At 50.3% G+C, this 22,736-nt stretch overlaps 1 protein-coding gene and 1 pseudogene across 1 annotated transcript; both read left to right on the forward strand.

The window, feature by feature from the left end:
• The first annotated feature begins 357 nt into the window (after positions 1–357).
• On the forward strand, positions 358–480 carry LOC118605276 (annotated as a pseudogene).
• A 7,125-nt stretch (positions 481–7,605) lies between these two features.
• CAPN11 (calpain 11) lies at positions 7,606–18,545 on the forward strand. Its single transcript, XM_016128510.2, has 21 exons — positions 7,606–7,842; positions 8,215–8,284; positions 10,166–10,284; positions 11,056–11,189; positions 11,385–11,553; positions 12,754–12,837; positions 12,935–13,020; positions 13,259–13,333; positions 13,504–13,664; positions 13,877–14,043; positions 15,341–15,352; positions 15,652–15,863; positions 16,127–16,166; positions 16,278–16,346; positions 16,431–16,488; positions 16,615–16,679; positions 16,973–17,041; positions 17,485–17,563; positions 17,659–17,775; positions 18,247–18,305; positions 18,418–18,545. Exons 1-21 carry the CDS (start codon positions 7,615–7,617, stop codon positions 18,442–18,444), a joined length of 2,100 nt encoding a protein of 699 aa, XP_015983996.2. The 5' UTR covers positions 7,606–7,614; the 3' UTR covers positions 18,445–18,545.
• Positions 18,546–22,736: the final 4,191 nt, after the last annotated feature.

Here is a 22,736-nt window from a genome sequence, read left to right on the forward strand (position 1 = left end):
ATGGAAGTTTTATCATGTAGGCATGACTAATTATTAGCTCAATCTCTAGCCCCTCTCCCCTCCCTGGAGGATCAAAGTTGGAGTTCAAAGTTCCAAGCTTTTAATCATGGCTTGGTCTTTCTGGTGACTGGCCCCCATCCTGAGGCTATCCAGGAGGCTTCCAAGTGTCACCTCATTAAAACAAAAGATGCTCCTATCACTCAAGAGATTTGAAGGGATTTAGAAGCTTTGTGTCAAGAACCAGGGATAGAGACCAAATAAGTATTTCTTATTATATCATTTCTGGACCTCACTTTTCTCATCTATAAAATGGAACTAACAATATCATGTCCTCGAGCTGTTTTAAAGATTAAAGTAGTCTACAGCCATGCCACCCTGAACAAGCTCGAACAAGTTCGTCTGATCTCGGAAGCTAAGCAGGGTCGGGCCTGGTCCGTACTTGGATGGGAGACCAACTAGGGAGCCCAGGTGCTGTAGGTGTAAAAAATAAAAAAATAAAAAAATAAGGGATTGTAAGCTGGCAAGATCCTTGCAGTCTATGTGGTCGACCAAGGGTTGCCTTGCCTAAAAAAAAAAAAAAAAAGAAGTTGTAGAAAGTCCTTAGCTTAGTATGTGGCATGTAGAAAAGACTTAATAAATTGTTGTTAATATTCTTATAGATGAAGAAATGGAGAGCCAGAGCAGGGAGCAGGGAGCATCTGGCCAAGGTCTGCTTGGAACGAGGCCCTGGGATCCATCCAATTGCCTGAGCATCTGCTCTGTACCCAACGCACCAGCTGGGCAAGGCCACGGGGCACCAGGACAACCTCGACAGTCCCTGTTCTCAGTGCCCCCTCAAAAAAGATATGCTGAAGTTTTTACCCCCAGGACCTCAGCGTGAGACCTTATTTGGAAATAGGGTTGTCGAGAAGTAATTAGTTAAAAAGAGGTCATGCTAGCGTACGGTGAGTCCCCAAGCCAATGCAAACAGTGTCTTTGTAAGAAGAGTTGAGAGACACAGAGAGCGCCATGTGAAGACACAGACACACACGGGAAGAACGCCGAGTCAGTAGAAAAGTGGCCTTGGGAAATGAGGAGGCTTTCAGGATAAAACATCAGGTTGGGTATCAGGATTACCCCCTTTCCAGAAGCCTTGGGCTGAAGGAGAGGGACTTGGACTTGTCCTGATTGGACGTAAGGGGAGGACAGCCAGCCTAGTGGAGGCCGCCTTGAATGGGAGCGACTGAGTCTCCCATCCCTGCAGGGAGATGGCCCTCAACTGGTGGCAGATTGAAAAGGGCTAGATTATTGACAGTGCCAGCCTGTGGGGGACCAGTGGCAAGGAGTAGAAAAGAGGAAGGTAGCTGTTAAAACGTGCCACTGACCTAGGAATGCCACTGCAACTGGAGAGTTCCGTGTGGGGGTGGGGTCCTGCTCCCCCTCCTCCCAGAACGTTCAACTGTCAAGCTAGCCACCAAAACACTGCACTCTGCAGGTAGGTGCTGATGGGGCCTTGTCCCACTCCTGTCTCTCTGCAGCCTTGGGCCTCCCCCCAGGAAAAGGGCTGGGTCCTTTTGAGGGTGACTCTCCCTAGGGGCAGGTGCTGAGCCTCTTCCTCAGACTTTGGGAAAGAACAAGCTGCTCACATTTATTTAGCCTTTCCTCCTCATCTCCATCAAGAGGTTGGAGTTGGGAAAGGAGAGGGATGGGTCACCGCACTGTCAGCCACCTGAGGGAAACGCTCGCGCGAGAGAAGCCTCAGTAGCAGTTAGAGAAACGAAGTTCAGGGAACAGAGAACTGCTCCCCAGGCCCCTTGGTGCAGAAAGTCCAGATCTTAAGAGGCCTGTGGGAGCAGGACTATGTAGGCAGATGGGGACAGACCTCAGGACCTAGGGGAGGCAGCACTTGAGGGGAAGGGAGGGGCTGGCAGAGCTGAGTTGTTTTGTGGGGTGAGAGTCTTGTGGCAGGAGGCAGCCAACCCCAGCCTGCGAAGGGCTCAGCCAAGCTCCTCAGCCGGCCTAGGAGGGCAGCTGGCTTCTTCTATAAGTGTGCCCTAGACCTAGCCTCCTGGTTTCTCAGGCCCTCACGTCTTCCTGAGCCCTGGAAGTGTAGGCCTGACCCTAGTAGAAGACCCCAACCCAGTCCTGGCTCTTGAAAAGTTCCCTAACTGAGAAGTCTTCATTTCCTCCCAGCTCTGGAAACCCAGCTGTCTGTAAATCCACAAGTCCTGTCTGATGGGGACAAGGCACTGCAGCCCGCACTCTCAGAGATGACTCCCAATATGATGGGGAGACAAGATATGCACCTGGGGCAAAACGCTTCCCACCCATTCATGCTCTGGCCATCTGCCTGTCCTTCCCACAGCCAGCTTTGTCTTGCCCACCATGCCTTTACCTAGGCCGTGTGACAGAACTCGGGCCTGTCTCTTTCTCTGGAGACATTTTGTTGATAACTGTAATGGAGTGTGTGTGTGTGTGTGTGTGTGTGTGTGTGTGTGTGTGTCCTTCCTGCCAGCTGGCTGAGTAACAAGCTCACACCTGGCAGACTAGATATGCAGGATCTCAAGCAGGGTTTGGAATTAGGACAGAGAGCAATGGTTCCTTGGGCTGGGTGATGACCAGTTGCCGTGGGACTCCAGAGAGAGACGCGAAGTGAGATTTAACCTTCATCACCTTGTCTGCCCTCTAATGTCCTCTTGGCACCAGTGCCTTCCGTGGTCACTCCTGAGGACCGGCCGGGCACAGAGCAGCTCACCTCACGGTGTGTGTGCCCTTGGCCATTCCCTTAGCTCAGGTTTCTCAACCTTGACACACACTTTCGACATTTGGGGCAGGATAATTGTTTGTTGTGGAGACGGTTCCATGCATTGTAGGACGTTTCGCAGCGGCCCTGGCCTCTGCCCACGGGATGCCAGTAGCGCCCATCACTCCATTCCCCAGTTATGATGACTAAAATGTCTCTAGACGTTGCCAAGTGTTCCTGGGGTCACAATCGTCCCCAGATGAGAACCATTGACTTAACTTCTCTGGGTGGGCCCCGGGTTGCACCTGGGTCAGAAGGAACAGTCATTCCTGCCCTGCTGACCATTCTGGGTGAGGACCAGGCAACGAAACAAAAAAGCTCTCAGCTCTCATCCTTCTCAGGGCTGCTCTTCACCCTCGCCTCTAGACCCTCTTCATCCGAAGGGGGCTCCACTGTTTCTCCCTCGGGGGTCTCCCTTCACAACCTTTCCCCTGGCTGTTTGGGCAAAGAAATTAGCCATGTATCCTCCCTCTTGACACACACACACACACACACACACACACACACGCATGCACGCACGCACACACACATACTCCACAGACACGCTCCTTTATTCCTTTTCCCCTGCTCTGACGGAGTGGGAAGGAGCTTCCTCAGTCATTTCTAAGAGAAGCCCAGAGGGCTTGGGTTGGAAGAGAGAGGGTGGAAGGAAAGGGAGCAGGTAAGAACTCCCAGGTTCTGATTTCACCCACCCTCTTCCCTGCTCCCCAGCCCTGACTCTTCCAGAACCAGGTACTCATGGTGCCCCCCCACCCTCAGGGGAGTCGGGTGAGCTTAGGGCAGGGAAAAGGAGACAGTCACTTCCCCAGAACCTCCTTGATTATCCCCAGCCTAGGTGGCCTCCTTTCCTGACACTTCTTCCCTCTCTATGGCCCACGGAGATGACCCTGAGAAGGAATGGCTTGGGAATGGTCCTCAGACCTCCACATGAGGGAGTGCTCATTTTGACTCCTCAGTGCCCAGCACAGAATAAATGCTCCCAAAGGGTAGCTGAGAGAGCTTTGGGTTGGCTCCAAAGAGCTCAAACCTAGTGGCAGAGACACACAAGCTCACAGATAGGCTGAGTGTGTTTTGCTGCTTTCTTTATCATCATTAAGTCCTGTGAAGGAGGGGTGAGCAGGGGGCCGTGTAATCCTAGTAGGAGTTCAATAAATGCTAGTCAACCTGCCAGGTCAGTGAGGAGAAGGCAACTAACATGTTCTGAGCATGTACTGAATGCCGGTCTTTTTCACATAAGTTGTATCATGTAACCCCGAAACACCCTTCAAGGTAGGATATAGCAGCCTCTTTATACAGATGAGAAAAACAAGGCTCAGAGACATAGATCAGCTTGCCCAGGGCCACACAGTTACTCACTCTAGCTCTGTGCAGCCCAGGGCACTGGCCCTGCTAAAGATGAATCAGCTGCCTCCCTGAACCCTTTTCCAACACCTTAACCATCCTCAGTTGCCCCTCTCAACCGAAGGGAAGTGGTTTAACAAAGACCACCTAGAGGCTGGAGTGACATGGAGGAGGGGATGGACCACTTATGTTTCTCGCCAATACAACCCCTGCCCCTCCACCAAGGCTCCCTCCCAGTAAGGCAGCGAGTATGATGGATGACAGCAGGGACCAGCCAGGTGTTACCCTGCTTTTGCTGCCCGTCAGGTGTGCAGTCTCAAGGAACTTCAACCTCTCTGTGCTTTAGTTTCTCCCTCTGTAGCAGAGAGACAATAATAATAAACCTAACCAATAGGGTGTGGTGAAGATTTAAGGAGCAAAGTGTTTAGAACTATGCCATGCATGTTCTGACTCCTCAAACGATGTTAACTATTATTTTAATAAATGTTACGTAAGTGCTAGTTGCTTTACTAACTGAAGGAGTATTCCTAATATTGTGTCATTATAAGACACAGGCTCTGTGGAAGAATCAAAGGGCAGGATCCCAAGTCTTTCTTCAGCAAACTCACCTTAATCCTTGTGCCAATGAACTTTCCTTAGTGGAGCCGGGAGCTTCCAGATCCCAGGAGCCCCAAGGGGACCCCAGAGAGAACCTTCTGCTGTGATCAGGACCACTGTCCAGTGCCCACACCTGGGCTAAGCTGGCACAGCGTATTGGAAAAGCTGGGTTGACGTCCACAGGTCCCACCATTTTTACTGGGCACATGCTCTGGGGAGGTGAGGGGTCTCCATAAAGGAATAGGGAATACAATTCAAAACATTTATCGAGCACTTACTATGTGCTCAACACGGCAGCAAACAAAACAGACAAAACTCCTTGTTCTCATGACTTTTCAATCTAGTGAGGGAGGAAAATAATAAAATATATAGTACATCGGGAACTAGAGTGGGCACAGGGAGTTGGGGAGGGCAGAGCAGAAGAGAGGAAACATAGATTTGTAAATATAGTTACTAGTGCAAGGCAAGGCATTCATTCATTCATTCATTCATTCATCCATGCATCCACTGTAAGCCTTCCCGAGCCTCTGCTTGGCCAGGTACCCGATGAGACAGAGGGAATCCAGTGGTGGACTGGGGGCCCCCTCCACTCTTGAGAGCTCGCAGGCAGGTCAACTCAGAGCAGGCAGGCAGTGATGGGTGTCATAACAAAGGAAAAGTTTTGGACACTCAAATGACCCCAACCTGTGGGATCACGTCGGGGGGAACCTCACAGAGGAGGTGGCACTGAGCAGGAACTGGAAGGCCAAGTAGGACTTTTCCCAGCGGACACAGTGTGTGCATGCAGTCGGTAATGACTCCGGCCAGATGCACAGAGACAGGAGCAGTTCGCCATAGCTGAGGAACAAAGGGCAGCCGACATGCGAAAGTGATAGGAGCCTGGTTTGGCTCTGTCAGGCTAGCAGGAGCAGACAACAGAGGTCATTACTGGACCTATGGGGTCCCAGAGACACACTGATGCTGGAAGAGAGAATGAGTTTGCTTGGCTGGGGCAGCGGGCAGCGTAAGGGGGTATCGGATTATTACTTCAGCCACAAATGGCCTGTGACCCCCTTACTTGGGGAAGATGTCACTGGCTTCCTGCTGAGGAGAGAGAGGCGCAGCTCTCAGGAGTCAGTGTAAGGGTGAAGGTCACGAGCCTAGTCTAGGGTTCACGGTCAGATTTAGTCCCAGGCCCAACTGGCACTCGGTGATCTCGGGCAAGATACTTGACCTCTGGACCTCTGCTTTCTCTTTAGATATGTTGGGGTATTGCACGGTCCCGTCTCAGGGCTGGTGTGCCAGGCGCAGAGCAGGTGCTCAGGACGGTTAGCTCTGCGGTTGTAACTCTTCTTCTAGTCTGCCAGCTGGAGGAAGAATAACAAGACCCCCTTGTCTTGCCTCTGAGGAACTGAGCCCTCTGTGGGCTCTGACCAGATCTCACCTCTGGACAGCCCAGAACCCTCTTGCCTGTCTCTATAGCTGCCCCTTTCTTTTCCTCGCTCTGATTTTTTCTACACCTCAGCCCCAACGGGGCTTTTAAAAATTTAGATCACATCCTTCCTCCCCTCCCCTTAAGCTCTTCCTTATTCCAGAGTCCGCCAAGAATGTGGAGAGGCTGAGGGGGGACAGGCCCAGCGCATACAGGGTAGGACTGGAGATTCAGAGCTGATCTCGGCTCTGTGGCCTCACTTCCTCTTTTTCCTCCATCATTCTCTTCCCCTGGGTTCAATCCTGGTGATGGAGGGGAGTCAGTCCCACATATTGTGGGTGGGGCCCTGTACCCGGGGAAAGGATGTAAGCAGATTGCAGTCCCTCCACAGTACAGGTGTGGGCAGGGCATCTTGGGTCCCCCTGATGCCTGGCTGGCTCAGGATCTGTCAGACAGCCCGACTTTTCCTCTCAGAGGCTCAGCCACCCCACCCCACCAAGGGACTCCCTAACTGGAGTCTCCCTGTGAAAAGCCCCTTCCCCTCTGCCCTCCTGCCCTATACACTCCATTATTTCCACTCTCCCCCAAAAAAGAAGTGTCTATTGCATGGTCTGGAGGTTATTTTTTTAACAGCTTTATTGAGATATGATTCACATGCTCATTTAAAGTGTACAATTCGATGGCTTTTCATCCATTCACAGTTGTGTCACCATCATCACGATCACTTTTAGGACATTTTGGTTTTTCCCCAAAAGGACCTCCATCTCCATTAGCCATCAACTTCCAATCTACTCTCTGTCTCTACATAGATTAGCCTGTTTAGGGCATTTTATATCATTGGAATCGCACGCTACATGGTCTTTTGTGATCGCTTTCTTCGCTTAGCAGCACATTGTCAAGGTTCGGCCGTGTTGCAGCATGTGTCAGCACTTCGTTTCTTTTTATTGTTGAATATACCATTGTAGGTATATTCCTCATTTTGTTTATCCATTCAACAGCTGATGGGAATTTTTTTTTCTCACCTTTTTGCTATTATAAATAACGCTGCTTTGAACATCTGTGTATGAGGTTTTGAATGGACATATGTTTTCATTTCTCTTGAGTGTATACCTAGGGGTGGAATTGTTGGATCATACGATAATTCTATGTTTAACTGTTGAGGAACTACCAGACTATTTTCCACACTGGCTGCACCCTTTTACCTTTCCACAAGCAGTGTATGAGGGTTCCGATTTCTCCACATCCTCACCAACACTTGTTATTACCAGTCTTTGATTATAGCCATCCTAGTGGGTCTAGTGGGTGTTAAGTGATATATGATTGTGGTCGTGGTTTGCGTTTGTCTGGTGACTTAAAGATGTTGAGCATTTGAGTATCAGTCATTTGTATCTCTTCTCCAGAAAAAGATCTATTCGGATCCATTTTTTAACAGGGTTATTTCTCTTTTTATTATTAAGTGGAGACCATGTTCACCGATAAGGGAATGGCGGCTCACATAAGCCAGAACCGACTCAAGGCCAGCGGCCTGGGCCAACACCACAATGCCCAGAACTACTGTGACCAGAGCTTTGAGGAGCTTCAAGCACTCTGTCTGAGGAAGGGGGAACTGTTCCAGGATCCCATATTCCCTCCAGAACCCACTTCATTGGGCTTCAAGGAACTGGGACCCGACTCCAAAACTGTGCAGAACATCTGCTGGCAGCGTCCCACTGTGGGCACTGGGAGGGGAGGCATGGACTCCTGGGCGGGCGAGGGGCCGATCGTAGCGATGCCCCATTCACTTTAATGAGCTCCAGTCCCCCATAGCCCTATCCTGGCCCTGGCACTAAGCTCTGCCTTCATCAGAGCTGGGGACAATTCTGGACATGCTTAAGTAAAACCTCTCAGATAACCCCTTAGGAAGTCACTCATTAACCTTTGCTATCACAATTTACAACTGGTACCGTACCATACCCTCTCCTTTCCCCACATTCGTGTTTTCCCCTAGGACTTTGAGGTGGGCATCATTCTCCGAGAAAGATTGGAGGGAGGTTGGGAGGGGGGGTGTCCTGGGCTCCCCGAAACCTGGATTCCTTCACTGCAGGAAATCACAAGCAATCCTCACTTCATTGTGGATGGTGTCACCTCGACAGACATCTGCCAGGGGATACTTGGTGAGTGGGGAACAAAAAAATTGGTCTCCACTGGGGGATGGGGGTGAACCGGGGAAGAGGGCTGAGATGGGGGGGAGTTCCAAAGTGTCTTTTGAGGCTGGAGAACTGGGACCCCTAGATTCAGACAAGCTCTTCTTTTTCCCTGTCGCTCCCCTCCTGAGGAAATGGTGGTGAGAGTGTCAGGTGGGTCTTCCTGCTCCTCCCCTAATCCAGATTCCACCCCACCTGCTGCTAGGTCTGGGAGTAAACTGGGGGGGGGGGGGGGGGGGGGAGCGTGTGCGGTATATTAGTTATTGACTGCTACACAGTAAATTACCTCAAGACTTCAGTGGCTTAAAATAACAACAAATGTGATATCATCTCACAGTTTCTGGGGGGCAGGAATTCAGAAGCAGCGTAACCAGGTGCGGGTCTCTCACGAGGCTGCAGTCAACATGCAAGTCAGGGCTGTGGTCATCTGAAGGTAATCTGAAGGTTGGATGGGAGCTGGAGGATCGGCTTCCAAGGTGGTGCGCTCACATGGCAGGAGGCCTGAGTGTCCATACATGGTAGCTGGCTTCCTCCAGAGAGAGTCATCTAAGAGAGAGAAGAACAAGGAGCAAGCCTCAATGCCCTGACCACCTAGTCTCAGGTGAACACACACACACACACACACACACACACACACACACACACACACAGATAACCTCCACCATGTTCTACTTGTTAGAAGCAAATGCAATACCTGGCCCACACTCAAGGGGAGAGGAAGGAGGCTCTGCCTCTTGATGGGAGGAGTGTCAAAGAAATTGACATATTTTAAAGCCACTGCAGGAGCCAGAACTTCCTCAGTCTAGGGTAAAAAGTACGAAGGCTTGGGCTCCCTCAACCCGTTCTCCCACAGGCTCCCAGGGACAGTCCCAAGAAATATCTTCCTCCTTAAGCCTGGTCCTATTTCACAGTTTCCTCCAAAACCCTCATTGCAGCTTTAGGGAAAAGGCCAGGGTGGGCTTACCCTGTGGATGAATTCTATCTTGGTTGTGTGGCAGAGAATGCGGCAGGGTATGGAAAGGGCAGAGGCCAAGGAAACCTCAAGTCCCACAGCAACCACTGAGGCTCACTAGGCTGGAGCAGCCTGTGCTATCAGAGGAAAAAAAATGGCTTCTCTCTAGGTTCCTTTTTGGCAGTGGTGGATCGCAGTGTCTTTAACTCTCCTTCCCCACCTTCTGCCTCCCTCCTGGGTACTTCAGACAACCAGAGGTCACTGGTAATCACAGGAGCGGTCCCAGTGCACTCAGCCTCAGCCTGGCCCAAAGTACTCACACGAGGCACCACCTGCCCCACCGCCTCAGCCCACAGGGTCTGAGATCCCCAGGAGAGAGATGACAACGGATGACCTCAGACCAGGCATACTGCCCCTGTGCCCAAAGCCCAGCCCAGGGACCCAATATTACATGGGTGACATCGGGAAGAGATGTCTTGGTCGCGACACCAGTGTAGTCTTGACGTGGAGGTGGGGAGCCATGGGGGAAGGTGACTGGATTCGTTTGAGGGATGGGAGATGACTGGCTCTCTCCCAAAAAAAACAGCTCCAGAGTGAGGAGCAAGGCCAAGTGCAAAAATTCTTCCTCCTCAAGTCTCAAAGCAAAAGCATCTGGCTCTAATTTGTAAATCTTTCACCTAACAGAAATGGTAGAGAAATTTACACCCCCATTCCTCACCCCACCCCGACCTGGAGCCTGTCCCTTCATCCCTGCTTCTCCCTGCTTGCTTCCTTAGCAGGAAGGTCAGCCGGGGGTGCGGGGGAACCACAGAACCCACTCCCGTTCCTCAAGGTCTTGGATTCCAGGACTTACATAAACATGAGAGTGCTCAGGGGGAAGCCCCTGCCTGTCTTTCCAGGGGACTGCTGGCTGCTGGCTGCCATCGGCTCCCTTACCACGTGCCCCAAATTGCTGTACCGCGTGGTACCCAAGGAGCAGAGCTTCAAGAAGAACTATGCTGGCATATTCCATTTTCAGGTGAAGGGCCGTTTGAAAGCCAGAGTTTCTTTGTGGGGTAGAGGAACAGCGAGAGGGAAAGAGAGAATTAGTATGTGCTTTGAAGTTTACCTTTATTCTTTTCTCTTTGAAAAATGACATTTATTAATGCGGGTTTTTCTATTATCAGGCAAATAGCTGTTAACTAAAGAAATCACTCAAAATCTGCTCACTAATATTTTAACCCCCTCCCAAAAATAATGATCGGTTTGTGGATCTCCTTCTCCTTCTTTCTCTCTGTCTCTCCGTAGATATGTATATGTGTGTGTGTGATATCGGGAGTCTCTGTCACATAATTTCTGTGATCTGCTCTTTAAATTTAGCAACATGTGAATGAATTCCCTATGTCATAAAATGTTTCTGCGAATCATAAGACCTCAGAAATCCTAAGGTCCAGTCCAAGTCAAAAGATGGGTGGTGTCCCCCTGGAGGCCATGGCAGGACCTAGAAGTGAGCCTGGGAGTGAGGTTCATGCTTTCCATTGTCTTTCAATCACTATTTCGCCATTCTGGGGAGTGAGCTCTCTGACACTGGCATGTGACTAAACCTGGCCACCAGGAGGCGCTCATGTAACAGAGTTCTCACATAAGGTGTGGGGGGGGTGTGTGTGTGTGTGTGTGTGTGTGTGTGTGTGTGTGTGTGTGTGTGTGGTGTGTGTGTGCGTGCGCACAAGTTACTATGCATGTGCTTGGAGGGGATCCTGGGGCAGATAGATGCCCCATGCCCTGCTGAAGTCCACCTCACTGCCCACAGATTTGGCAGTTTGGGCAGTGGGTGGACGTGGTGGTCGATGACCTGCTGCCCACAAAGAACGGCAAGCTGGTATTCGTGCACTCAGGCGAGCGCTCTGAGTTCTGGAGTGCCCTGCTGGAGAAGGCGTATGCCAAGTGAGTGACCTGAGTCAATGAACCGAGCTTGCCTTCAAACCTGCCCCACTAGGTGGCAGCCGTGGGGGCAGCCGGAATCAAGGAACGAGGCAGGGGCATGGCAGGGCATCCTTTTCTTCCCTCACCACACCTTCTGATGCCCAAGCTCACATCTCTGTCCCAGAGCCCGAACAGTGCCCCCTCTGTGCCTTCTAGGCTGAGTGGGTCCTATGAAGCACTGTCAGGGGGCAACACAGTGGAAGGCTTTGAAGACTTCACGGGGGGAGTGACCCAGAACTTCCAACTCCAGAGGCCCCCTAAGAACCTGCTAAGAATTCTTAGGAAGGCGATAGATCGATCCTCCCTCATGGCCTGCTCCATCGAAGTAAGTCATGCTTGGTCCTGCCTCAGGGCCTTTGCACCTCCTGTTGCTTTCATCTAGAAGGTTCTTTCTCCAAATACCCACAATAGCTGTCTCCTTCTCATTCGCATTTCAATTCAAATGCCCTTTCCTCAGGCTGGTCTTCCCTGCCTCCCAAATTAGTTGTTCTTCCTTTTAAATTAGCTGTTCCTACCCCCATCCACTTTCTACTTTGAAATTACAATGTGAAATTATCTATGTATTTATTCACAGCCTATCTTCTCCAGACAGTTTTCACATTCAATGAGGGCAGTGACTTTGTTGTCTCATTCACTGCTGGATCCTGGGACTTAGGATGGGGCTTGCTATGCAATAGATATCCAACAAATATTTGTTCAAATAAATAAATGAATGCAGAGTTCTACTGTATGACCCCACAATTGCAGTCTTGGGCATTTATCCCAGAGCAATGAAGACTTATGTCCACACAAAAAGCCTGAACATAAATGTTTATAGCAGCTTTATTCGTAACGGCCAGAAACTGCAAACAACCTAGATGTCCTTCAAAGGGTGAATAGTTAGACAGTGGTGTGCACACCATGGAACACGCTCCACAGTAAAAAGAAATGAACTATTAACACGTATAACAACTTGGGAAAATCTCAAGGGAATTGTGCTGAATTTTAAAAAGCCAGTCTCAAAAGGTTCCCTACTATATGATTTGATTTACATGACAGTGTTGAAGTGACAAAATGAAAAAAAATGGAAAACAGATTAGTGGTTGTCAGAAGTTAGGGAGGAGGGTATTAAGAAGAGGTGGGTGTGGTTATAAAAGGCCAACAGGAAGGATGCTTGTGGTGACAGACCTCTTCTACATCCTGACTATGGTGGATACACAAAACCACACATATGATAAAACTGCATAGAATACACGCATGAGTACTGGTAAAACTGTATAAGATTGGTGAATTGCATCCACACCGACACCCTGGTTTTGATATTGTACTATAGTTTTGAAAGATGTTACAGCCATGGGAAACTGAATATGGGGTGCATCATGAGATCTCTCTGTATCGAGTTTTACAACTGCATGTCAATCGACAATTATTTGAAAATACAAAGCTTGATCTTAAAGAAATGAGCCCGCAGAGTCCACCCCCTCTGCGGTTGCCCCAGTCCCTCTGACCAGATCCTGAATTGCTCTCCTTCCTCTCTGTTCTGTAGATCACCAGCAGCAGTGAGCTGGAATCCATGACCCAGAGGATGCTGGTGAGAGGACATGCTTACTCAGTGACTGACCTTCAGGACGTGAGTCTGACAACTGCATCCTACCCCGAGAGGCATGTGCAGGAAGAGAGCTTCCTCTTGTCCCTATGCTCCTGATCTTTGCACACTCTCCACCCAGATCTGGTACCAAGGCAGGACGGAAACCCTGATTCGGGTCCGGAATCCCTGGGGCCGAATTGAGTGGAATGGAGCCTGGAGTGACAAGTAGGTGGCCCTGACCAGAGCTCTCAGGTGAGAGGCAGAGCACACAGCAGGCCCATGAACGAGGCCGTGTCACAGAGGGACCCACTGGTGCACCTGGGCGCATCCCTCCCCTCTAGATTCTCCATCTAACTCAGGACGCGCAGTAGGCAGGCATCAGGGGTGAGGGAATGGCTTCGTGAGAAAGGAGATGCCTCCTGACCCACAGCCCCTCCTCCTTCACTTCCTATCTCTGCTCCAGCTCTGTGGAGTGGGAAGAGGTGTCCCCAGACATCCAGAAGCAGCTGCTGCACAAGATGGAGGATGGGGAGTTCTGGTCAGTGCGGCTTGGATGGGCTTCCTTCTCCACCCATACTGCACCCCTTCATCTCTCCTGCCCCCTCCCACCTGCACCTTGGACATGGACCCTCCTGGGACAGGACGGGGAGGAGGGTTCCTATGGGTGTGGGTATGCCGCTGACATAGTACCCACCCCCTCCACCACAGGATGTCCTACCAAGATTTCCTGAAGAACTTCACGTCCCTGGAAATTTGCAGCTTGATGCCTGATGCACTCGCTGGGGACTATAGGAGCTGTTGGCACATCACCTTCTACGAGGGCAGCTGGCGGAGGGGCAGCACTGCAGGGGGCTGCAGAAGCCACCTCGGTGGGTGAGGGGATTCAGGAGGCAGGGAGCCAGGGATGGGTCCCTGAGTCACCCGTACAACCCTACCTGGGGTATGCAGGGTCACAGGGATCTGGTGTCCAAAGTCAGGGGCCCATCAGATCCCACTGGGCTCTGCTGAGGAGGTGGGCATGTGGCTGAGAGGCACTGAGCCCTGGGCAGGGTAGAGACATCCCGACCTGCTTCTTTTACAGACACATTCTGGACCAACCCCCAGTTTAGGATCTCTCTCCCCGTGGAGGATGACCCAGAGGACGAGGAAGCCATCTGTACCTGCCTGATAGCCCTGATGCAGAAGAACTGGCGGCAGGCACGACCCCAAGGGGCCCCATTACAGACCATTGGCTTTATCATCTACACGGTGGGCACCCCAGCTGATCCTCCAGCCACTCTTGCTCCCTCACCCCGTCCTCCTTCCCGGGACCACTGCCCACCAGGGAGTGGGACCCTTTCCAACAGGATCCACAGCCCTGGCTCTTGCTTGAGTGGTGCTTTGCGCTTTAAAAGTAGGGCAGCAATTTCCTTTTAACAGGTTTTTGGATCCGAAATGTTTAGATAGCACTTCCTTTGTGCCCTGCATTGTTCCAAAGGCCTTATGAACAGGGACGCCTTTTCTGAACAGGAAGGAGATTGAGAGCCACAGCATTGAGGTCACTCGCTCAAACTCACATATCTGAGGGTCAACAGCAGAGCCTGTGTCCTGATTCCCAGACATTCCGAGACTTCCACACAAGCCCGGCTGAGCCTACCCCTAGATGTCCCACCAAGAGCCTTGACTCCAGGGGCCAAGAGAAATCCCTTTTAAGTGTTTCCCAAACTGCGCTTTTCAAAATCCTAGAAATGCCCATTTGTTCTTTCTCTTATATATTTAATGACGATTTATGGAACTCCTACTGTGTATGCTGGGCCCTGGTCCAGTCTCCAGTAGTTTAACAGTGAACAAAACAGATGCAAGCAGGGCCCTTTTCCCCAGGCTGCAAGGCCACCAGGTTACCCGATGCGCCTCAGGACATTTCCAAGGCTAGATGCACTCTTTCCAGTTGTCTTCTGCCCTCCACCCAGAGCTCTACAGTGTCGTCAGCATGTTAAAGGTTCTGGTCATCCCTGCAGGAGAGCAGAAACCCATTTATCTGGGTTTAACTCATCTTTTTACTATTTCATTTGTGCTCAATCCTCAATTCCATAATCCCCTATTAGCTTCTTACAAGATGTGAGTGTTGCAGGGAAATGCTATCATGTTCAGGAAAATGCTCTCCTAGGTTTTCCATCCCAGATACGTCACCGTTTAGCAGTGAAGTTGGGCAAAGTTACCTTACCTCATGGGGATTCCGTTGCCTGTCCTCAACCTGCAGTGGTAAAAATCTCCCCCTGGCAAAAATTCTGTATAAACTGTACTTTCCTGCCCAAAGCTGAGGAATTCTTAACGCCAGGACTTTTAGCTAACAGAGCCATACCCCACTCCCTCACCAGTGTCCCAGTGCCCTTAACACACCCCTGCTCAACACACACACACACACACACACACACACACACACACACACACACACACTATGCACACCATGCACACTACGAACACTATGCACACCCCGCTGGGCTTTCACAGCCTGAACCCCTTCACCATCCTGGGGATCTGACCTGCCTCTCTCTCCCTTTCTTAGGTCCCAAAGGAGGTACAGAAGACATGGGGCTTGATCCTGGCCAGGATGCATGTGGATGGGCAAAGGGTGGAATTTGGCGAAGAGCTCTGGGGCTCACTGGGTTAGAAGTCCAGCCCCCTCGGGCCCTGGGTGGGATTCAAGGAAAGAAGAGACCACACCAGGGTTACCTGCCACTTGGACGGGGGCCAGGCCCGGTCAGTTGGTGGACGTGTCTCCCTGCAACCCTACCCAAGCAGGCTTCACCTTGTGGGGTCCCTCTCTCTCCCAGCCCTCCCAGGCCGGCCCTGTACCCACCTCCAGGGCACATGTAGTTGCAGAACATCCAAGATATCCGCTTGAAGAAGGACTTCTTCATAAAGTATCAGAACCAAGGCTTCTCAGAGATCTTCGCCAACTCACGTGAAGTGAGCAGCTATCTCCAGCTGCCTCCAGGGGAATATATCATCATTCCCTCCACCTTTGAGCCGCACAGGGATGCTGACTTTCTGCTTCGGGTCTTCACAGAGAAGCACAGCATGTCCTGGTGAGGGCCCCCACCTCATTGCTCCAAGGCCATATGCCCAAGAGCTGTAAGATGTCAAGCTCAGGAAGCAGTCACCTGGTCCTCCCCAAACCTGTCCCCATTTTAGTCAGGGGAACTGAGGCACGTGGAGGGGAATCCCAGTGAGTAGCAGAGCCAGAACCAGAACCCAAATGCCATGGAGCCCGTTCCCCTCTGACCACCCCACTGAAATTCATGTCTCCCTGACCCCTGGTAACCCCCAAGCTTCATTCACTTTTGCCCAGGGAAATGGATCAAGTCAACTGTGCTGAGCTACTCCAAGAGGTGAGGAGAGGCTCTGGTGTCGGGGGTGGGTGGGGGGGGGCTGGAGGAAGCCTCTGGGGGATGTAAAGGAACTTCCTGGACTCGGTCCCTCTCTCATTCCTTTCCCTCCAGGAAAACGTCTCTGAGCATGACATAAACCAGGAGTTCAAACATTTGTTTGAGATAGTGGCAGGAGGAGAGGTGAGAGGTTGAGAGCTAGAAGCTGAAAGGAGGTGGATGGGAGCTGAAGGGACCAGAGCAAGGGTTTACGGTCCCCCTCCCTAGGACAAGGAGATAGGCATGTATGAGCTACAAAGGCTGCTCAACAAGGTGGTCCACAAACGTGAGTCTTTGACCCCACTACTCACAGCCCTTCCCCCACAGTATTCACCCCACCTTGACCACTCTGCATCCCCCACGACTCCCTACTCACTCCTTCTCTTTTTTCTGCCCCTCTCCTCCCTCACAGTCAAAAACATCAGGACCAAGGACTTTAGCGTAGACGTGTGCCGTTGCATGATCAACATCATGGATGTATCTTCCCGCCCAGGGGGCAGTGCTGTCCAGTGTTCTCCCACCCCTATCCCACTACCCCTCAGCCAGGCCTTGATGTGGCTAATCTCTGGTCAGTAATGCCCTCCTTCCTGTTGGGCATAGGTTCTGGGGTAGCAAAAGATGCCAGTTCCTCTGGCTGTTATCATAGTTACCATGCAGGACGCCCTGGTCTTGTCCCCCATCTGTGAGTCCCTCTGCTCCCCTGCCCCCAGGATGACCCCCGCCCCCCACCTCACTCACTCCCTTCTCTGATATCCTTGACCACCCTTCAGAAAGATTGCTCTGGCAAGCTGGGACTTCCGGAATTCCAGATCCTGTGGAAAAAAATCAAGAAATGGACGGTAAAGGGTATTGAGGGGGCACTTTAAGGGGTGAGAAAGGAAGGTCCTCAAGAGGCATGGGAACTAGTAAGAATGAAGCTAGAACTGGAGCACCTGACTACACGCACACACACACACACACGCACACACCACAGGACAGGATCTGTTGCAGTGTTGATGTATTATTTAGTCAAAATATTTAATATGCAGTATAATCCTGCTATCAGCCAGCATAAGGGATGCATGCAGAGAGCCCTGGGCATGGTGCCAGAAGCCCTCTGTGAGGCTTGGAATTCACCCTACAGTCGCCAGATAATAGACATGGTGGGAGCTCAGCGGGTCGACCAGGGGAGGGAGCCCCTGGGCTCTTGAGTAGCAGTTGCAAGTCAGCCATACTGAAATATTTCGTTACTTCAACCACCACGCCATGCACATGGCCCTACCTCATCTGTGTGTCTCTTCAGGACATCTTCCAAGAGTGTGACCAGGACAACTCGGGTTCCTTGAACTCCTATGAGTTGCGCTTGGCAATTGAGAAAGCAGGTGGCCAGGGGTTGAAAGGGGCCTTGGGAGCAGGGAAGGGGGAAGCAGTAGTCAGATGGCGGGACTCCCCACCTCCACACTCCTCTCTCTCACAGGCATCAAGGTGAATAACAAGGTGGTGCAGGTGCTGGTGGCCAGGTATGCAAATGAGGACATGATCATGGATTTCGACAGCTTCATTGGTTGTTTCATGAGGCTGAAGGCCATGTTCAGTAAGTCAGGCACCTGCCGTTCTCCACCCTAAGCCAGACTACTGGCCTTCTCCCACATATCCGCATGAGGGGCTCTGCCTCAGAGCCACCCCGCCTTATAGGTCACAGGTGATCTGGGTTCAAATTCTAGCTCCACCATTTGCTGGCTCGGTGCCTTCAGCAAGTCACTTTATCTCTCTGTGCCTCCTTTGCCTCACCTATAAAATGGAGATAATAGTCCTGCCCTCATGGGATAGAGGTACAGATGAAATGAGTTAGCATATGGAGAGCACTTAGAACTGGGCCTGGCTCATAGCAAGGCTCTATGAGTTGTTATCATCAGTCTCCTGCTTGGTGGGGGTGGGGGGGTGGAGGGCTTAGCTGGGTAGCATCAAGGGACAACCTCTTATGCCCTTTCTGACATCTTTCCTAGTTAGGAATGGGTCTGACTCAACTGTCGACCCCTTTCCCCTTGCCTCCTCCTTCAAACAGCGCACTTTCTAACCATGGACCCCAAGAATACTGGCTATATTTGCTTGAACCTGAACCAGGTACATGGAAGGGATCTTACGATACCCCCACCCATGGCTCCACCCTCGCTCTGCTCTCCCCAGCCATCCTGCCCCACCTCACCTCTCCCATCTGCTTCTTCTTTACCCACAGTGGCTGCAGATAACCATGTGGGGATAGAGGGGCTTCAGGAGCCTTGCTCCCTGCCACCACCACCACCAGCCCCAGGGGGGCTTCTGCCCGAAGGGGCAGGTACTCTTTGCAGCTCTCAGCTCTATTGTCTCTGCTGATGGAATGGGCTCCACGTAGCAACACCTGGGCCCAAGATGTCATGCTTACTCCAGCAGTAGACCTCCATGCTTCCGCCCACCCCCAGCTCAAAGTGTTTCGTTTTTTACCCAGCCAGGCTTCTGGTGGCTAAATTTACCCCACAGTCAGTGTGTGCCCCTCTCTTTCTCTCTCTCTCTCTCTCTCTCACTAAATATATATATATATTTCATTAAAGATTAAGTGACACTTCCCTAATGTCCCCTGGCTGGGGAGGCTCACCACACTTTCTGTCCTGCCCACAATGGCCTGCTGCCCACCCCTCCCAGCAAAGCCTCTCTCTTCTCTCTCTCTCCTCTCTCTCTCACTCAGAGGCATAATTATAATAAATGACACATGCAACCGGCTTCTATGTCTCTATGTTTCTATGCCAGGAAAGAACTGGCCCCAGCACCAAAGAGGGGCCCCAGTAGCTGCCAGGGTGCATTTAGAAATGTGATTGTCACAAAAGCTAGAGGGTGCTGTTGGTGTTTATGGGCAGTGCCAGTAATGCTAATTGCACAGCAGTCTCTATAAACTGAGCAGTACAGTGCAGCAGTATCGACTGAGAGCTGAGCAGAGTTAGGGGTCCACGGGTCCCTGAGCCTCCTCTCTCATCTTCCCCTTCAAACTGGGGTCTCCAAAGGTGGCACTGCAGATGTCTCAAAGGTCAAAATTCCAACAGCTACAAAAGCCAGCATGTCAGACATGAACGGACCCTCCTGGGTGGGTGTGAGACTGGGAGGGGTGAGGGCTGTGGCAACAGGTGAGTTCATTCCTGCCTCAGAGGTGTTTAGATTCAAATCATTGTTATTGCTAGAAAATTGCTCCTGCCAAACTAGTGCCCTTACAGAGAGCATGGAAGAGTCTTGGTCCACCAGGTTTTGATCTTGGAGTCTCTGCCTCGGACGCCCTTTCCCCCACCCGCAGTTTACCGCTGCAGTGAGAAGCCGGAGACCACCTGCGGCAGCTGCTGCGCAACACTTGTCCTTCCCCTGTCCTTCTGAGCGCTCCATGGCTTCCAGAGCTCTGGTCCCTCTGGCCTGGACACTGGCGCCTGGCCATGAGAGCTTTTCAACCTCTTGGACAGGAACAGCCTCCAAATTCCCTTCGATTAGGGAGCTGTCAACCCCAAAGGACTCCGACTCCTTCCTGGTTTGTGCACACTTCCAGCTTCCCGGGGTAGCCGGCGTCGCGTTTGCTCCCGCAGCAGTGCTCCGAGGCTCCCCTCCATTCGCTCTAATCCACTCGCCTCGCTTACGCTTAGCTGGAGGGTGAGATTCCAATCTCTCTTGATCTGGAGACTGACTCTGCACCAGCCCCGCCCCCTGCCTCCTTCGTGACTTCAAAGACTAAACCGAGTCCGCGGCACTCCCTCCAGAGCCACCACCACAGCCTCCTGAGGAATCATTTCCGGCCCTGCCGCTGCCTTCTGCCTTCCTCTCCCCTCAGCATTTCTGACAGAAAAAGTCACACTCTGTTAAGAAGCCCCTTAAAGACTGATTGTGCCACCCTTGTCTTCTGCCACCTTTTCTCGACAGAGCTGCTCTCTAAGGAGCGAGGGTCTCCAGAAGCAGAGACAGGGATCATTTGGGAAGGCCCAAAACCCAGCAGGTCCCCTGAGCTTTTGAGAGGTCCACAGCAGTCCCAGTTGGTTCTAGGAAGCCTAGTGCTTGTTCCACAGCCAAGGTCAACTTCTGGCTGGGTGGCCTTGGACAAGTTATGTTCCTTCTCTAACAGTCTTTTTCCTCATCTGTCAATTATGGGTGACAGTGCCTATCTCAGAGGTGTGTTGCAGGGACGACTGAGATAATAAAAGTGAAGCAGTGTGCTCAGTGCTTTGCACACCGTAAGCATTTCATAGATGATAAAAGCTCATCATTGTCACTCTTAGGTTCCAGCAAACCCCACATATAAAGTTTGTGTGCTGAGCAACTCAAGGTGGCATTATACATCTGGATTATGATATGAGGGGCACCGCCTTCCCAGAGTTTTACCACATGGCTGCCTTGTATTGGAGATGTGAGATAAATTAGCATACATTTAATAAATATATCTAATTAAAACATGCATCCAACATATACGCAAACATGCATACATCACATTCCTCCACATCCAAATCTAAAACAGAAGTTCCCCCTCAAGCTACAGCCAGGCCTGACTGCTCCTTCCTTTTGCCTGCCGAATCTGGTCTCTGCACCTTACCTCCATCATCATCGCTACAGCCTCTTCTGACTCAATCCAAGTTCACCCGCACCTGCCTCCTTGCCCAGCTTAATGCCCTGGGAGGTCATTCCCACTATGTCTTTGCTATCTCCTGTGGGTCTGTAACAACACTTTCTGCTCTTTCGATCCTCAGTACCAGTAGCTTTCTCTGTTCACAGCACTGGGCAGCAGGGTTCTGCTATGGAAGGGTAGAACCCTGCACCCTCCACAGCTCGTGCTGCCTGCACCCTCCATAGCTCGTGCTGGGGCGGCCTCTCCTGAAGCCACCTGGCAATCTAGATTTCATCTCTTAACTGCTGTTCTCTACAGCTGCTGGCCCCATTTCCTCTAGACCCTTCTCCACAGCCTCCAATTTTCCTGCAAAGGCGACAAGGCCACATCAGAGGAACAGCTTCAACCCGACTTCTTTAGTCCTACAGAATACATCCATAACTTCATCCTCTGGTCTCTGAGAAAGTGGGACCTAATATGTGCTGGAAATTTTGCCACTTGCAACAACATGGATGGACCTTGAGGGCATTGTGCTAAGTGAAATAAGTCAGATGTGAAATCTAAAGTAAAATAAACTCATACACACACACAGAACAAATTGGTAGTTGCCAGAGGCAGGGGGTGATGAGTGGGAAAAATGGGCGATTGTGGTCAAAAGGTACAAACTTCCAGTTATAAAATAAGTCCTGAGGATGTAATGTACAGTATGGTAACTATAGTTAATGGTACTGTATTGCATATTCAAAAGTTACTAAGAGAGCAGATATTAAAAGTTCTTATCACGATAAATAAAAATGTATTACTATATATGGTAATGGATGGTAACTAGACTTATTGTGGTTATTATTTCTCTAATAGACTTATTGTGGTCATTATTTTTCAATACATACAAATATCAAATCATTATATTATACACCAAAAACTAATATAATGTTATATGTCAATTATATCTCAATAAAAAAAATAAATGAAATGTGCCAGGAAAGCCATGGACCACCGTGCCACAGTTAGCAGCAATGGACCAGATGTCACACAGTGACTGCTGTACAGCCTAAAAACACGCTGAGTGGAAAACAGGAAAGCAAAATAAACGCAATAGCCTTTTTTCCATATTAAAAAAAATGGTATTTTTTAATAGAACATAAAATCTACCATCTTAACTACTTTTAAGTATGCACTTCTGTGGCATTAAGTACATTCACATTGTTGTGCACCCATCGCCACCACTACTATAACTAATGCCGCTATGAACATTTGCGTACAAATTCTTGTGGGAACATATATTTTCTATTCTCTTGGTAGATTTTAGAGTTTCTCTATGCAAATACAAATATATATTTTTATTTCTCTACCCTCTTTGCACAAAAGATAACATACACATCAGTGTGCACCTTCTGCTTTTTTACTTGAAATATATATATCTTGGGGAGATTCCAGATAGCCAACGGGAAGAGGCTAGAATGTTCTGTGTGGTAATTGATTAGATTTGGAGATAGCAATATGAATTCATGTTGAGCTTAATATAGATAGAGATGGTTACATAAAATAAAGTTATACGGACACGTGAACATACAGGAGTTGCTATATGCACATGCATTTCCTTACTCTGTCAGCTGACAGGGCCCAAAACCAATATTCCAGGTAGCAATGAACACACCTACTGCCCAGTACTTGATTTTTAATACCATCCTCCAATAAATAGAACCAGGGCTTCTTAGAGAAATGTCTGATTCTAGGACTGGGGCAGGAAATGTACAAGATGAGCCTGGGTCATCTTTTACTACCAGAAAGTAAGGAAATGCTCAAAAAAATAGCAAAACCAAAAAAAGAAAAAACTCACAATGATGGATTATGTCATTAAGGTGGAACATAATTCTTTACCTCTTAAGAGTGGGCTGCACATAGTGACTTCCTTCCAAAGAAGACAGTATGGAAAGGGGGAGAAAAGA

This window comes from Rousettus aegyptiacus, unplaced genomic scaffold (genome assembly GCF_014176215.1).
Source record: "Rousettus aegyptiacus isolate mRouAeg1 unplaced genomic scaffold, mRouAeg1.p scaffold_m13_p_1, whole genome shotgun sequence".
NCBI classification, from domain to species: Eukaryota; Metazoa; Chordata; class Mammalia; order Chiroptera; family Pteropodidae; genus Rousettus; species Rousettus aegyptiacus.